General features: G+C 42.1%; 1 protein-coding gene across 2 annotated transcripts in view; it reads right to left on the bottom strand.

Annotated features, from left to right (window-relative positions):
* Positions 1–2,698: 2,698 nt before the first annotated feature.
* LOC119021773 (zinc finger E-box-binding homeobox 2-like) overlaps positions 2,699–16,759 on the bottom strand; it is a 33,372-nt gene continuing 19,311 nt past the window's right edge. Inside the window, exons 1-8 of one of the 2 annotated variants that reach the window (XM_037102268.1) lie at positions 14,160–15,431; positions 9,428–9,709; positions 7,344–7,553; positions 6,321–6,514; positions 6,075–6,186; positions 4,321–5,837; positions 4,000–4,183; positions 2,699–3,911 (exon numbers count right to left, since the gene is read on the bottom strand). In XM_037102268.1, the coding sequence (XP_036958163.1) occupies positions 3,277–3,911; positions 4,000–4,183; positions 4,321–5,837; positions 6,075–6,186; positions 6,321–6,514; positions 7,344–7,553; positions 9,428–9,686 (3,111 nt within the window). In that variant the 5' untranslated portion in view covers positions 9,687–9,709; positions 14,160–15,431 and the 3' untranslated portion in view covers positions 2,699–3,276. Of the gene's footprint in view, positions 3,912–3,999; positions 4,184–4,320; positions 5,838–6,074; positions 6,187–6,320; positions 6,515–7,343; positions 7,554–9,427; positions 9,710–14,159; positions 15,432–16,759 lie in introns of those variants that run through there. The other variant, XM_037102267.1, reaches the window with a different exon arrangement.

The following is a 16,759-nucleotide window of genomic DNA, read 5'->3' as shown; positions in this document are numbered from 1 at the left end:
AACACTGTTACTTCATTTTCAAATGCTGACTTTTCTTTCTTTCTTTCTTTCTTTCTTTCTTTCTTTCTTTCTTTCTTTCTTCTCATAACGCTAACCCTTAATATTACTGATACATAAGAATACATTTAGAACAATGCAAAACTATCAATCGACCCTCTGTACAATAATCTGTCATTACTTCGAATGTAGACAAAAGGCCAGAAATGCCAAAAAAAAAACCTTTGGGAAAGATTTGCTTTCAACAACAGATTTTTGATGCATGAACCGATGAAATCTGCCCGCCCGACATTAGTTCAAAACCCCTCGTGCATCTGTAGGTAGTTATTCTGTTTGTTGCAATGCAGCAAAAAAAATATGTTTTTGAGTCTGTGGAAGTATTTATTAAAGATTCATGTAACTAAGAGAATGAGAAGGTTGTGGAAGAGGTTGTGAACTGTTTTCATCTTTTTTTGTGTGTTTTTCATCCAAGTAACTCTTAAAAGCTGGCTTCATTTTCGCAGTGGAAACGTAAATGGAAGTGTACTTCACAGTGATTTTGCTTGGCCAGCTCTATGCTAATGAATCTGTATGGTTTATCTCACAGGAAGTGATGCAACCGTGATGGTAAAAGGCAAACAACTGCCCTTTTTGTTCCTGTATATTGCCGCGTGTTGGCAGTTGTTTAATTCATTTCCATGGAGAGGCAAAGAAAAGAGGGGAATGTTTGCCGTGGAGAATCACTTTTAAACTGGTTGGGAATCAGTATCTTATTCCTCAAAGACAGTTTCTCTATACGCCTGTGTCTGTGTTCACTCTTTACACACAGGCCTGCCTTCTCTGTCTGCTGCGGGAAATAGAAACTTAAATATGCTCAGCACTCAGTCTGACAACCTGTTGCTCACGGATGGGACTTGCAAGTGATGCTGATGCTGAGTCCGCCGTATGACTGTGGTGATTTTTGTACACCACAGTAATTAAATGTCATGTTACTCACTGCTGAGCCCAGAACCAGCCAAGCTATCAGAGGAATGTCATAACATTACCGATTGTTGCTGCTACAGTTGACTAACCGCTGCTGATGCGTGGCACCCAGAGGTATCTGACCTACGTCACCCGGCCTGGTTTGTTAATGTTACGGTTAGATGATTGTTTACTCCAACTACCGTTAAACCTAAAGCTCAGTGTATCACATAGCAGCAGAGCTGCTCAGCCCCTGCGTGCCCCTACCACACACACAGGTTCACAGGCAGAGAGCAGCACCTCTGATGAATCATCATGCAAACAGGCAGAGCCACAAAAAGCTGGTGTCACAAAGCAGACTGCAGATTGTGAGTGGTGGGAACTGTGTGCTGTGATGGGAAACTGAGTGGCCAGGCCGCAACCGTCTTGTGTCTGAAGAAGTCTGCGTTTACACTGAAATTAAAAACAACATTTGATGGTTCAGTGATGAAATAACTCTTCAAAGCCACATAAGGGAAACTGTTATTACTCCTACACCAGTCTTGTTGGGCTGATTTTTTTATAGTCACATAAGGCCTCCGGCAAGAGGTTATGAGTTCAATGACAAGAAAATGAAGACTAATCAACAAAATACAACATTCTGGCGACAAAGTATGTACAATTTTATTACAAATATCCACAAACATGCAAAAAATATATATAGAAAGTTGATACAAAAGTTGCATGGGTGCCAGTAAAAGATTAAAAAAAACTGCTTGATATAAAAAAAAATGTGCAGACACAGAGCGAAAGTTGACATTTTTTGGGGGGCTATTTTTGATGCAGAAATAACAGGTAAGGAAGTATGCAAGAGTAGAGTGGCAGTTGGCGTGTCACATATGCATATCTTTGGTGATAAACACATACGCACACACACATTATGACCAAGAAGTGTCTCTGGCGCACGGTATGCATGAATGCTACAAGCTTAGTCACACCTCATGCACCAGCGTCTTATCTCGTCCTACCAAGGCTTTGTCGGATTACTCACAGTGTCTGAGTGCATCTGAGGCACTTTTCACGTTGACTACACTGCAGTCAGAAAGAGGAAGTTAAAAGCTGGCATGTGTGTGTGTGTGTGTGTGTGTGTGTGTGTGTCTTGACCCTCTCACCACACCTCAACAGACAGTCTAAATGTGTGATAAGTTATTGTTTGAGCACGTGTTAAAACAGGCTACAACACGAGTGAATTATCACAAGAAGTAAGATGTATTTTAGCCATAAATGAAACAGAGCAGCTCTGTGCGACAAGCAGTGAGACAGTGCAGGTTTAGAATGCTCCCCTATATACCAAAGAAAAAAACCCCAAAACACAGACTGACTTCATCTTTTTCCCCTCTTGACTGGTAAAAAAAGGTGCAGTCCGCTGCCTTTTGTGAAAGAAATAAATAACCACCTTCCAGTTCTTCCTCTTTTTACCGCTTCCTCTAAACTCAATAGTTAAGAGCCACTGAGCACCGTAGTTAACCTGAAGAGTTGAGCTTGGTTGCACCGTGTGACTTCACAGCATGAATGATACAAGTTCTGGCAGCGAATACTTCAACGTACAGCCCTCGCTGAGACAAAGTAATAGCTGCTTGTGTGTGTGCGTGCGTGTGTTTTCATTTAAAACATTTTTACAGGTTACTGTTCGTTTCTTCAAAAAGGAGGTAAACATTTGTATCAAACAATACCACAGGATACTGAAAAATGAATGCACAGAATAAATATAATAAAAGAATACCAGGCTGCATGTGTAACATTTAAACTTTGATGGCATTGTAAAGCAACAGTAGACATCTTTCCATCCCGCAAGTCAATCCTACATACACTTTCCTTCACGGCCTGCTTCCTTAACCCACTCAAGCATCTGCTTGTGAACAGTCGACATGTTTCAAGCAAAGTTTTCCAAAAAAACTTTCTCCTGGATGTAACAATACAAAGGCCTCTGCTTTATGGGTTGTGCAAGAGTCAGCAGCAGCAAGCATATAATAAGTGAGACATCTGGATATGTGACACAACCTCAGATGAGTCAACCCAAATGTTCTAGCTGTCCTGATAAACAAAAAAAAAGAAATACAAATAAACACTGTAGGTACATCAAGTGTATGTTTCGTGATAAAATACTGAACTTTGTATTATCAAATATATTTTCTTCTTATGGCTTCATCCGCTTTAAGGCTGTCTATGCTTTGGCAGTTCTGTGCATTGTTTCATGTTGTAAAATGAGTAAAAAACCAAACAAATCAGTGGAGCTGTTATATTCATGAAAACTGTATCAAAAAGTCTTAATATATATAGTATATGCATTGTATTAGCTTAAGTTTTTATTCTGGGTAAATCTGTAATATCCAGGCTCAGTTCGCATTTGTCCAAGACACCATTCTGGTCCTCTCCTTCCCAGAATTGTCTCTCTGCATCATCAATATGGTTTCCCACATCGTAACTGTTTCTCTCATTCTCCCCTGACGGAGATTCTTGGATGGGATCTCCTCCCAGCTCCTCCGCTGCTCCTGACAAACTCAAATGGGCTTCTTCCACATGACCATCGCCTGCCTCTTTGTCCTCTTCCTCCTCTTCCTCTTCCTCCTCCTCCTCCTCCTCCATCTCCTCCTTGAGGACCTCTGCAGCTCCATCCAGACTGGAATCGCTGAGGAAGGAGCGCGGGGTTTGGGTATCCTCCATCGACAGAGGGGTCTCGTCAGCGAGGCGATTGTTGCTGGCCCCCGGGGTGAGAGGCATCTCCTCGTGGTCTTGGTCTGGATCCTGGTCTTTGCTGCAGTAAGCGTAGCGGTGGTTCATATGCTGTGAGTACGAGCCGGAGTGAGAGAAGCGCTTGCCACACTTGTCACATTGGTAGGGTTTCTCTCCAGAGTGCAGCCGGCTGTGTTCAATCAGATGGTGCTTATGCTTGAACGCCTTGTTGCAGATCTTGCACTCATGAGGACGCTTGCCTGAAATGAACAGAGAGAAGTAATTATTAATGTACTACAAAAAAAGCCTTTCTATTTTTTCTTTCCAAAATGTGCACAAGCTACAAACCTGTGTGCTCGTATTTGTGTCGCAACAGAGAGCTGCTCTTCTGAAAGGTTTTTTCACAAATGTCACAAGCGTAAAGCCCCTCGTCAGTCTTCTTCAATCTCTTCCTCCCCGGCCCTCCGTCTCCGTCCAGTCCTTCATCCATGAGAGAGAGGTAGTCCAGAGCTCCGCTTCTTAACACCTCACCCTACGGAGATGAACATTAACATTTGTAGCGATGCATTACAGTGTAACACTTTTTTTTTTTGCTGATGTGTAATTTTGAGGATGTTCTTTATTTATACAAATATTTATCTAAAAGAAAGAAAGAGAAGTTTTACTCACCATGAGAGCTTGTCTCTCCTGGTGGATCTTTTTCAGTGTCGCCTCTGCTTCGGCCTCCATCATGTAAGACATAGGAGAGAGAAACCCAGGGCTGGTTGCTGGTTGACCAAATGGGATCGGTGGGATGCCATCGTGCCCTGACAGTCCTAAAGGAGACTGGTTGAAGATAGGAAATCCGTTGTATAAGGCACCTGGGAACACAGGTGCCCCGGCTCCGCCATAGACTGGGTGGTGTTGAAGGGGAAGATGCGAAGTTGGACTCGGCCTCTTGAGCAGCTGGCTCCCAAGCTCTCTCCTCTCTCCTCTGGCTGAGTTTCCATTTACAGTTTTATTTCTCTCCTCTTGGTCTGAGAGCTGCTTCGGCAGTGAGAGGTCCAGAGGTTCACTCTGTGACCAGGGGCTTCCGGTCTGCTTCTGAGGGGAGGGAAGGTCAGGGGGACAGTTGGTGAGGTCGAGGACTGGAGAACCGAATCCTGAGGAGGAAACTCTCCTTCTAGCTCGAGGTGTTGACAGCTCTGGGGAACAGTTGATTGGTTGGCTTGGACTTCCTTTTTCCTGGCGGGACCAAAAAGCTCGTGAGGGCAAAGCGTCATGGTGCGGTGGCGGGGGAGAGTGCATTGCCACCAAAAGCTGCTGTGGGATGGCGTGCCAGCCGGGCTTCTGTAGCGGTGACTTGCTTCCAGAGAGGCCGTTGGTTACTTCACTCGGTTTGCTGTTCTCTGGTTGCAGAGCAGGCCTTGGGAAGAATAAAGGGGAGAGGGGATGGTCTTTGCCGCGAAGACCCTCAGGCACCTCCACCACCTCTCTGTTCATCTTACAGAGGTAACGCTCATGCTGCAGGAGCACCGCCACATTCGGGAAAAGCTGGAAGCAAAAGTGACACGTCACCCCAAGAACACCTCTCTCCCCTTCGCCTGACCCCCCGGCATCTCTCCTCCTGTTAGGCGACCCCTTCCTGTCAGACCCTCCTCCGTTGTACATCGCCCTTCTATCCTCCATTGCAGCTCTCCCTCCTCCTTCTCTGTCCATTTCCTCATCTTTCTTCACCTCCCTGTGAAGCATCTCCTGCAGCATCTGCTCAAACTTAGTCCCAGAGTGCAGATAAGGCAGCAGGGTGGTCCCTTTGAGTATGCTGTCCCTCAGAGAGAGCTCCGCTGACGGGTCCCAAAGCCGAGGCAGATCTGAAGCTCTGGGGAAGCGTGTGGGGTTGTGGCTGGGGTCCTGCAGTGAAAGCTGGTGAGGATCCTCTGGTGCTCGACCAAGAGGCCTGGTATTATCTTGGGCCTGTAAAGCCATCGGAGAGCCTTTTTCATTACTGTTTCTTCCCCCGCCTGCAGAGGGAGATGTTGGAAATGAGTGGTGGTAGGAGCTTTGGTTATGTCCATTAAATGCACCACTGGCTCCACTGGCCCCACTTCCTCCACCATTCAGGCACTTCTTGCTGCTGAGGTGTGAGCTGTAGGAGCCAGAGTGGGAGAAACGCTTCTTGCAGTTGGAGCACTCATACGGTTTCTCACCTTGAGGACAACACACAGACAGAAATAGTTTTAAAATACCTTCAGTTCGGGTTAGATCCTTTCACACTTTTCATTCTTCTAATGTACTGTCTACAAGAATTATTGTAACTTGTTTCCTGTCAACACATCAAATTAGGTATAATTTCATGCCACATGATAAGTGAGGGTTACAGATACAGTGGAAACAATTGCAAATTGATGGGTGAGCACGACTGTTTTGATGTTATTTTGTCTCACCGCTGTGGATGCGTAGATGCTCTTTGAGGTGGTGTTTATACTTGAAAGCTTTCCCACACTGCAGACATTTGAACTTCCTGGTCTCCATGGCTTGATCCAAAGTAATGGCACTCTAGGACCATGAGACATTGTTAGTTGTTTTGTAACGCAACACATTTAGGGAAGAACGACTGTCAGTTTTATCATCACAAAGTTACAAATAAATATTGTAGCAGTTGTAAAAGTTTGCTGCTGCCTGTGTCTCACCTTGTCCTGCATCTGGTTGTGAAGTGCCAGGTGTCGCTCCATCTGTGCTCGAAGAGTGGCAGTGTATCCACAGAGAGGACAGACCATGTGGCCCCCCTCCCTCTCCTGACAGTACTTAATGTGTTCCCTTAAAGTAGCTCCTCGCTGATACATCCTGTGGCAGAAAGGACAGGCCTGCTGGGTCCTTCCTGCATCTGGAGTCCAGAGAGAGGATACATTTTAAACGGACCGTGGAAACATTCATTAAATCCATCCATCCATCCAGATTTGTTAAAAATCACTTTACCATTACCAGCTGCAGCTTTAAAGTGATGCTTACACAGAAATGCATCAATGATTTTCATCCACTGACATAAAATATATCATTCTGAAATGTGCCATTCTGCACAATGAGTCGTTGCGCTTTTGGCATATCTTTATTCTCAGACTTTTGTACTTCAGTAACATTTTTAATGCAGGATTTTCACTTGTAAGAGTATTTCTACACTGTTGCATCACTAATTTTAGTTAAGTAAATGATCTGAATATTTCTTTCACCACTGACAGAACAAGGACGTGAATTTTCATTTCCTCAGACTCACAGATCAGAGAAAAATTTGAGCACGACTGAAGAACAAAATGTTCCGGAAAATCCAAAAATATGACCACGTTGTTTAAACACTATATTTGCGCTGAATTAGTGATTTTGTTGAAATCCAGTGGTCTAAATAAAATGTTGAACAAGCAGAATATTTAACTTGTTGGAGAGGATCGCACTGCTGCGTGCATGAATTGCTACGATGTGTTAATGTGTTGCTTTTGTCGAACCCTCCGTTGAACTATTAGTGGTCGATAAGCTGATAGATGTTTCCCTTTCCGTTTTCTCAGAATGACATGGCGAAGAACAATCTGATATATATCACTGATATTTACTGTCCGCCCACAGGCAGCGGTTCATGAGAACTGATGAGATATTTGAAGAGCAGTCACTTAAGGGTTGTCTTTAATTTCATAACATTGCAGTTGTTCCCCTCGTTAGCGTACCTGCTCCGTCAGGTGAGCGGTGCTGAGCTCCTGGTGACCAGATGGCGGGTGGCAGCTCATCGTGCCCGCTGCTTGGGTGGTACACTGCTGCTTTGCCATTGTGGTTCAGATGGTCCAAGAGACTTTCTGAGGTAGAGGCCTTCCTCAAGTGGGCCAGAAATTCATAATGGGCCAGGTCCTCAAAGGCATTCTGGGAGTCTGAGTTCTTATCTGGGAATAGAATAAACAAGCATGAGGAACTGAAACATCCATATATTTCATCTGAAGAAATAGGAGTGTTGTTGAGCAAGCATGTTTTGTCAAATGTTCTACATGATTCTGACTCATGCACACACGCAGCCCTCTTAGTGACATTTGCAAGAAAATATTATTGCTACAAGTTTTTTCCTTTGGGCTAATGGGCTACATGCCTAACTGAAATAAAATTGTGGCCAAGAAGCACAACTGTTAGTGTTTTGAAGTGTGTGTCTCTCGCCATGATTTAATTTACTGTTATATGATCTATCTAAATGGTAAATAGGCTGATTACTTCCCTGATTAATCATCTAGTTCACATGAAGTCAGAACATTTTGTAAAGTACAGTAAATACAGTTTCCCACAGCATTAGACTTCCTCAAATAGCTTGTTTTTCTGATCAGCAATCCAAAGATATTAGATTAGATTAGATTAGATAGATTAGATTAAAATGATTTTTTCCTGTCAGTTGACTCGATGATTAACTGACAAACAATGATGCGCGTGTGTGTGTATGTAAACCTTGCGAAAGTGCAGTAGGGATGTGTTTTTTTTTTTGAGATTGTTTTAAAGTCACATTGCAAAAAAAGAATCTGAACATTTGCTCCCACTTGTTTTCACAGCATATGAGTCGTATTATGACAATAAATACAGGACAGACAACAAAAATGAGGCAAGAAAAGTGCCACTTGCTGTACAAACGTTTATAAACATTATCCAGTTATTGTGCAGATTAATCTATGGCATTGAAACGTGACCTCTCCTGAACTCATTTATCTAAAAGCTTTTTGAGTTTACCATATTTAAAGCTGGTGAGCAGTCTTGTAAATAAGTGCATCAGTGTGGTTAAACCACTGCTGCCATTACATTTCTATGTTCTTATGTGCTAAATCAGATTCTTGAAAGAGGGTTTGCTGTCATAAATTCATTACTGTAAATGTGAGTTTGAAGAGGAGGTGGGAATAAAGTGTAAACTGACACTGCGCAACTGAGTCTAATGGAACTAAATTGTTTACGTGAAGACTGACAAACAGAACAACAGATGCAGGGAACAAGTTGGCCTCATATGAAACTGCGTTTTAAAAATTCCTTCTCATTCGTGTCTGCGAGTGCAGCGACAGGCCGGCACAGAGGGAGAGAGCCAAGAGAAGAAGAGAGGGCGCCTCCTATCACGAATCAAGCCAGTCAGCTCACAGCGACTTTGAGGAAGATTTTTCAAATGTTTGCAGATGTTGGCATATTTTGAGCTGTTTTTTTATGTGGCGAAGGGAAGAGCCTGTGCGGTTGAGTGTTGTAAAAACTCAGCTTTGCCTTCATCAGGCAAGGCCAAATCACACGAGGCGAGGGAGCTAAGTGATTGTTAGTAGGCAAGCCGCGTGAGCCTTTGATCTCTCCTAAATAAAAGGGAAAGCCTCACGTCGCGCGGTGCTGATTTCAGTACCGTAACGTCACCTCTTTGATGCATGGAAATATTGTGACATTGTGTGGGATGAGTTCTTTTGTCATGCTTTCAGAAGGCTGCCTTTTCAAAGAGAAGAGCGAAAAAAGGAACAGCTTGTAGGGAAGGCATGGTTTCACAAGGAGCTGATATGAAGGTGTATCTAGAGGGCCTACGAGCAGCATCATGAGACTGGGGGTGTCTTGCATCAGAAAAAACACTGTAAACTTGTTTACACATACAGTAGTAGTATTCATACTGTACATATATTACAATAGCTTTGCCACTCTCTTGGCCTTAATTCCGCAAAAATATATTTATGAATATTTTATAGTATAGTGCCTAAATTATAACACAAAAAGGTTGATTTTTTTGGAACCTGACAGCTCTGTACTGAAGTTTATAACTTACAGTACATCCTCAGTGGTTCCTGATCTCCCTCTCTGTCAGTGGTAGAAGCACCGGTGGCGTCCTCTGCGACCTCTGACTCAACCTGCCCCCAGTAGTTCCTGCTGCCAGGGCTGAGGCTGTGCGGCCGCGTGGAGCGAGCAGGGCTGCCAGGTTCCTCCGTCCCCTCGCTGGGCGTCAGGCTCGTCTTGTCCAGGCTCTCCTGGCAGTCCTGGGGCTCCAGGCTCCACAGGCCGACCTCATCCTCCCCCTCTGATCCCATTGAACTCACTTGCTCAGCATCCACTGTGAGAAGAAAATGAAAAGAGGAAATTTATGAGGGAGACTAAAGACACTGGCTCAGGCTGACGGGTTTAAATACTCATTAGTGACGTCTGATTTTGCAACACTGCGCTGTATCTTTAAGCATGTCAAATACCTTGAATGCAATTCTTAGGGTCTACATCGAATGAGATTCAAAGTATCATTTTGTGTCTGAATGTATTTATTATTTTTAGACATGTGTTCCTTATCATTTCAGACAGCATTCAAGTGGTTGAGCTGTCGATTGTGATCAAAACAAACCAGAGACGATTCTGCGTCACTTAAGAGAGGTGAAACAGAACAGTGGGGAAAAACAACCAGACATTAAAAAATGTTTTGTAAATTCTGAACAATATCCTAGAGTTCTTTTGAAGTTGCTATTATTTGCTTTAGTTTTTCTATTATATTTCTGTATTGAAGACAAATGAAACTGTCATCGAGTGAAGCTGTTTGATGTGCTTGATATTTTTTATGGCTTTGTGTGGATCAATACAGGCAGACTCAGCATGCAACATCCACATTTGTTTAAAGGAGATCCAGAATATTTAACTGGACTTTCTTCTTTTTTTAACAATATAAACTTCAGACGCTTAAGTATTAAGTATTTAGAGTCATTTCTGATCAATGCCGGTGTAATTTCTAAAGAGATCGTTTTAATCTGACAGTACTGAAAGTGAAACTTGCTTTTCATCTGTAAAATTAAAATACAATATCGATCAATCTAAATAAAAATATATGTATTTAATTAAGGTCATGACTAAAACAAGCACATTTTCTTAATTGGTTCTTAAGCCTCAATCTAATACATTACCGACTGTTTAATATTTTTATCAATTACTGTAATCACGCAGTTCTGGAAATAGCTAACTAGAGGATTTGCCATTTGAATTCCTTAAAATTTTCTTAACAAGATTCACAGAGCAAAACTTTTTCGCACATGTGTAGATTGACAAGTATGTAGCAGAAGACCGAGGGAGTTAACAAAATTAGAATAAAATCCTGCACACTGTCCTCTTCACTTGTGATGAGAAAAAATGTCTATATTGTTTTATTCTTTCGGTACACAGACCTGCTTCAGATTATTTTTGATTTAAAAAATAACGTGCTGAGGGTCTGTGTATTTTTAAATTAAAAATAACCCCAGGAAGGTAAACTAATGAACTGTACAGAAACATTGTTATAAAACTTTTCCTGATTGCGAGTGAAGAGGGCATTTTTTCTGTTCTGAGTTTGTTGAACTTATACAGTTTATACGTGTAATTGGTCTAAAAGAACACAATTGACGCGACTGTGGAAAACTCAGTTTTTACGTCTAAATTCACATGCACGTTATGTAACTTGCGATGTAGAGGGGATATTGAGCAGCAGTAAGAAGAAAAGATAAATAACATAGTGTAATTTAAAAGTGTACCCTCTGTGCCCAGACTGCAGCGAAACTGGAAAGGCGCATTACTTTTTCCCATGGCAGAGACAATAAATGACAATCACAAACACATGCCCGGGATTTCAGCTGTTGGCTCTCATTTCCAAATACTTTGAGGACACTCTGTTTCTCTCTCACTGATTGGCAATATCTAATCACGAGTAAATAATGACCATTTAAGAACACAAATAGACTCCTTGCCAGCGCTTTTGAAATATACCATCAGAGAAAGCCAACCCATTGTCAAGAGGGGAACATCGACTGTGCCAACATGGAGACGACCAATTCTTATTTTTGTGTTGTGAAAACAAAAGTTTCTGATCGGTATATGATGAAGCTCACAGCAAAACATCGTCATGCTTCTTATTAGTTTTAAATAAATTTTCCCCTTTGGCCGTGGGAGTCTTGTGCCTCTTTTCATCACATCAGAGTGCAAATAAGGTTTCACAGCTCTTTAAATTTTTACCAAACACAAACAAAGTTTATTCATTAAACTGTCAAAACAACTCTCAGTCACCCTTGAAAGACTTTTTATTTTTGTTTGAGCCGTTCCAAATGCATCCTTACTGGCTGGTGAGCACGATAATTGATGAGCTTTCAGCTCATCGACACATTCAGTTACGCCCCACAGCTCGCAGTGACAAAGCCCGGAGACAGGAGACATTTTAGCAAATCTACCTCACTGACTTTACATCTAGAAGATGCAAACAGACACAGATACACACACACACACACAAACACACACACACACACACTCACTCCATTACTGAAAGACGAGAAGAAAAGAATGTGGGGGGCAGCGCTGCGTAGGGGCCGGCCCGCAATCACAAACACACAAGCCTAAAATATAAACCTCTGAGGATTATATTAGCAAATCTCGATATTTAACACCTACACATGTATCTTTATGTGTCAGCAAGTTGTGTGTCATGCTTCAGCCCCATGACACCAAAACTCTGATTCACAGAGGCTAGTCATCCAGGCCGCTGCTCCATGCTGCTAACATGGGGCGGAATGACTTGCTCTTCTTATGGGGGGTGAAATTGGTCATCAAATGAGCTTCCCCACAGCAGACAGCTACGAAGTTATATGATGTAGTTGAGGTCGACCTATCAGCCCTGCAGGAGTTTCCTGGGATGATAGGGACATACCGCTGGGCCCGAAAACAGCAAAAATCTGGTCCGGATTAGCATCAAATTGGCTCTAATTTTCCCTCCCATGACAGTGAGTGACACTGAGCCTATATGTGCTGTCATTAAAGCCAAATGGCTTTCATTATCGAGCCTGCTGATTTATTTATTCGGATGGCGACTGCATCCTTCAAATAGGTCTTTTTTTTGCTGGAGTAGGACAGCTAAACCTTTGAACAGCGCAGGCGGTTTGGGATTGCCTGCAAATAGAGATCTTATGTCAAGGTACAAAGGAGTTTAAGAGCGATGAATTCGTGCAATGTGCAAGAGTTTTAAGAATGTGTAATTTGTTGGAACAAAATAACACACAGCTCGGCACAGTAGAAAACAGTCCACCGCTATTGTGCATGCACTGTAGTGTGCGTGGGAAGAACATGACTCATATCCAGAGAGTGCTAACTGAACTGTGCTGCATCATGCTTGACAATGTCGATCACTCTGTCTTTTGGGGATGGTTTCTGATGGTTTGACAACAACAGCGTGTTAAGATCAAACACTGCAGAACTATTTTAATCTGCATGTTGCTTTCCCTGCCTGACAGTGACTGAATATCTGTGAGAATGACGGACTGCCTGCCATCTGAAGCCTAAAAAGTGGTTCTCCAAAGGCAGACAGAGTTGGACGCCTGAATACATTCATAAGCACATTTGTGTGTCAGACGGACACATAGAGTTTTTACACAACCACATTAAAATGCAAAACACACACACACACACACACATAAAAGTCATATAAGATGAAGGGAAAATCATCTCAATATGTCGTTTTCACTATCTCACAACAGCACAGTGTCCGTTTATGTGCTTTTCTAATTCTGCACTGTTTATATCCCAGAGGGCACTCACTGTATAGCAACATGCTAGGCTGCAGTTAATTTTACGATGCACATATGTGATCTGGTATTGACTGAGTAATTATGTGGCTAAAGGGTAAGCATGCAATAACTACCTAGAAATTACCTTGTTTGTTGCTTTTGGTTTTAAATGGCAACAAATGAGGCCAGGCCCAATTTACCGCACAATGTAATTGTTACAGCGCAGTTGATTTTTACAATCTAAAATTGTTACAAAAATGCCAGAACAAAAATGCAGTATCATCAGCACTATTTAATAGATTTTCATTTTTCACATGAGATAACAACAACTCAAGACAAAAATTCTTATGCAAATATCAGCTTAAGATATTTTGATAACATCCAAACTGAGCACAGACACATTTTTGAATGACTGAAAACTGAATTAATTGTTTTTGTGATACAACCCCAAACACACATACTACATGTACACCATCAAACTCACCTTTAAATTTAGGTGTGAAATCAACTCAAGCACAGTGCACTTGTTTACTTTTTTGTTTAACCATTTTTTTGTGTCTTCACTTTCTAAAGTTTCATGTCAAATTACTTGCAGATACGTCAGTCAGGAGTCCTTTAATTAACCAGAACAAATTAGCTCCACATTGCTCTTCAGATGCCACATTACACTAACTTCTGACACATTTTACAAAGAATATAATGTAGGCGGCAAAACTGTCAGAAACAAGACATGACTCTTAATACACTAAGGCATGAAGACTTACTTACTGATCCATCATATTTTTGACACAGAACTCCTGATATTAAAAATATGTTTAAAACACTAGTTAAAAATATTTGGTTTGCGTTAATATCTGAAATAATGCATCTTCCATGCAAGTGACTGCTTAAAGAGCAATACTTGCTATTTTGAACTCTATAAATTACCACATGAGGGTCATGGACACCCACACGCTAAACAAAAAGCAAGCACAGGAAGATGTGTGTATTGTCATTTTACAGTACCTAAGTGAGCAGCTCAGAGACGAGGTGAGTCCATATTCATCTGCAGAATGTACTCATGCTGACAACGGTGACCTCTCTTAAAATATATCGCAGAAATCAAACTTGCCATTTAAAAAAAAAAATCTCACATGGCAGCTCTCGTATTCATACCTGCTGTCTGACATTCGTACGATGAGTCAGAGGAGGACCGCAACTGAGAGCAAACACCTCCCACCTGATCTCCTTCATCTTAGCAGCGACTCACTCTCTGTGTGTCACAGGGTGATAGTTCTGGCACCTACAGACCTGTTTGGTTTGGTTTGACTTGCCCTAACAACACTGACAGGGAAGAAATCACACTGATGACTGCGTGCTGATTGTTTGACACAAAGAGATGTGATTTCAAAATGTTGAAGAGTGTCTGACACAATATTCATTCGATCTGCAGAAAACTCGGAGCTGCATTTCCCTCTGGGCGCTTGCCGCATTTCGGAATTCAACTTTTAATTTCAATGCATCCAAATGTTTTACAGATTATATCATGAATGCTGACGGCAAATTGAGGATTAAATACTCTAAATTACATGTTAACCAATCGGAATGGTGGTAATGTGATGTTTTGCTGCACTTTTATTGCATTGCTGTGGCCAGAGAAAAGGAAGTGCAAACATTCTTGTCTAATGATGGTGAAAATAACCACAAACACATTGATATGAAAGCCTAAGTCTCACAGTCAAATTTTAGTTCAAGTGATTACGGTCATGTCTTAGCTAGTTGACAGTGAGCCACACGCATAAAAAAAAAAAAAAAAAGTCTCCAATTGGCTGTTGGCGAGAATAAATGAGACTGAAACTGTGACACTGCGATGGGGATTGTAAAGGTCATATTAGTGTGACGGAAGAGATGCTTAAATGCGATGTGTGGTGCAATATGTGATTTTGCATTTTGCAATGTGTTTGGTACACAGCGCTGTGGTGTGCATGTCAGAGAAAGGGGGTGACGAGAGTGAGACAGAGACACTGGTGCATGAAGAAAATACAGCACAGTGCATGGACAGAACAAGACGTGGAGAAAGAGAGCGATAAAAATAAAGATGGAGGATCGAGGAATTACAGGAGAAAAAGTGAGAGGGAGGAAAAGAAAGAGGGAGAAAAAGAAAGAGAGAGAGGAAGAGAGAGAGAGAGAGAAAGAGAGTGACAAAAAGTGACAGTGTCAAACTGTCCCTGACACAAATCCTGCAACTGATGTCGAGCTGTGAAAAACACTACTGAGGGAAATTCCCTAGATGCACACACACACACACACACACACACACACACACAAAATAGGGTATAGAGAAATTAGAAAAACAAACAAACACGACTTGCATTGTGGGAACAAATGGGGAGAAAGACCAATCTGCTGCTGCAGAGGACGCAGCCTGATCAAACACAACAAAAAAAGACATGACAATAACTGCATGTGTTTGTGTGTGTGTGGAGGCGAGGCTCCATGAATATCTGAATTGCAGTCAGAGATAGAAAAGTTCAAGCCCAGTCACGGCTCTGTGCCTTCAGATGTCCCACTCATTAGGAGACACCACCCTGTCAGAGCATTTAAACCACCACCGCCACAGAATGTGCAGAGGGACCGAAGACCAACATCTGCACTTTGAACGACGCAGAGGCGCACAACAATCAGATCAAGAAATAAAACAACAAGCTAATTTCCTCATATTGATTAAGGCACAAAGACAGAAGCACAACAGCGATGCAATTCTGCACACTGAGCAGTGAGTCTTTAAATTGGCAACATACAGCATATTGAAACTATTTTGCCTTTGTTCAGTGTGGTTTTTAATGATTCTGTTCGCTAAGGGCCCTTGTGACACAAAAACAGAATCCCCTTTGGCATTTTATTAGCTTCAAAGCCACTGAGCCATTCACTGATAACACTCACAAAGTTGATTTGTCAACGAGTTGCGCTTTTAGTGTGACTGTGTGCTGGTGTTAGTTTCATTATTCACATACGAGTTCTCAGTACGATTTCAGGGGAGGCTAGGCGAACCAAAGAACAGCCCTGAGTTTAACGCGCTGTGGTGTTGTGTATAGCTGCTATGGCCGCCCAGAAAAAAAGGGCTCAGACATCTGAAAATCGATTGAGATCAGCAGCACTGATCTGTTATTCTCTATCTACATGTCACATCACTGCACAACACAGCGAACCACATCTGCTTACTGGAAACCTGCTCGCATGTGACTTCAAAAACAGACTGGTTAAACCAACAGCAAATAAGCAGAATTAATGTAAAGCAAAACCGCCAAACAAACAGTTAAAAGCTCTAACTTACTGTACAGTCTGTGTGTGGGTGCAGGGCAGCCTAATCTACCTCATGATGAAACTGAGAAGGTAGAAACTTTGCTGCTCCTTTTTTTTTTTTTTTAATCATCCACCTTCAGTACTTAACTGTTTTTTTCTGCTTTACATCTGATAGGTCTAATCTCCTCCTACTCATGTTTGCACTCTGCCCATGCGTGCTGCACATCTTTCATTGCTCTCTATATACATCTGAATATGTGTGAATTCACTTTATCCAGGTTAGTGGCTTCAATTGTCAAACATGCAAATTCCAACTGCAAAGC

Source organism: Acanthopagrus latus, chromosome 6 (assembly GCF_904848185.1).
Source record: "Acanthopagrus latus isolate v.2019 chromosome 6, fAcaLat1.1, whole genome shotgun sequence".
NCBI lineage: Eukaryota > Metazoa > Chordata > Actinopteri > Spariformes > Sparidae > Acanthopagrus > Acanthopagrus latus.
The sequence above is the reverse complement of the archived record's forward strand: the minus strand, read 5'-3'. Positions and strand labels throughout refer to the sequence as shown.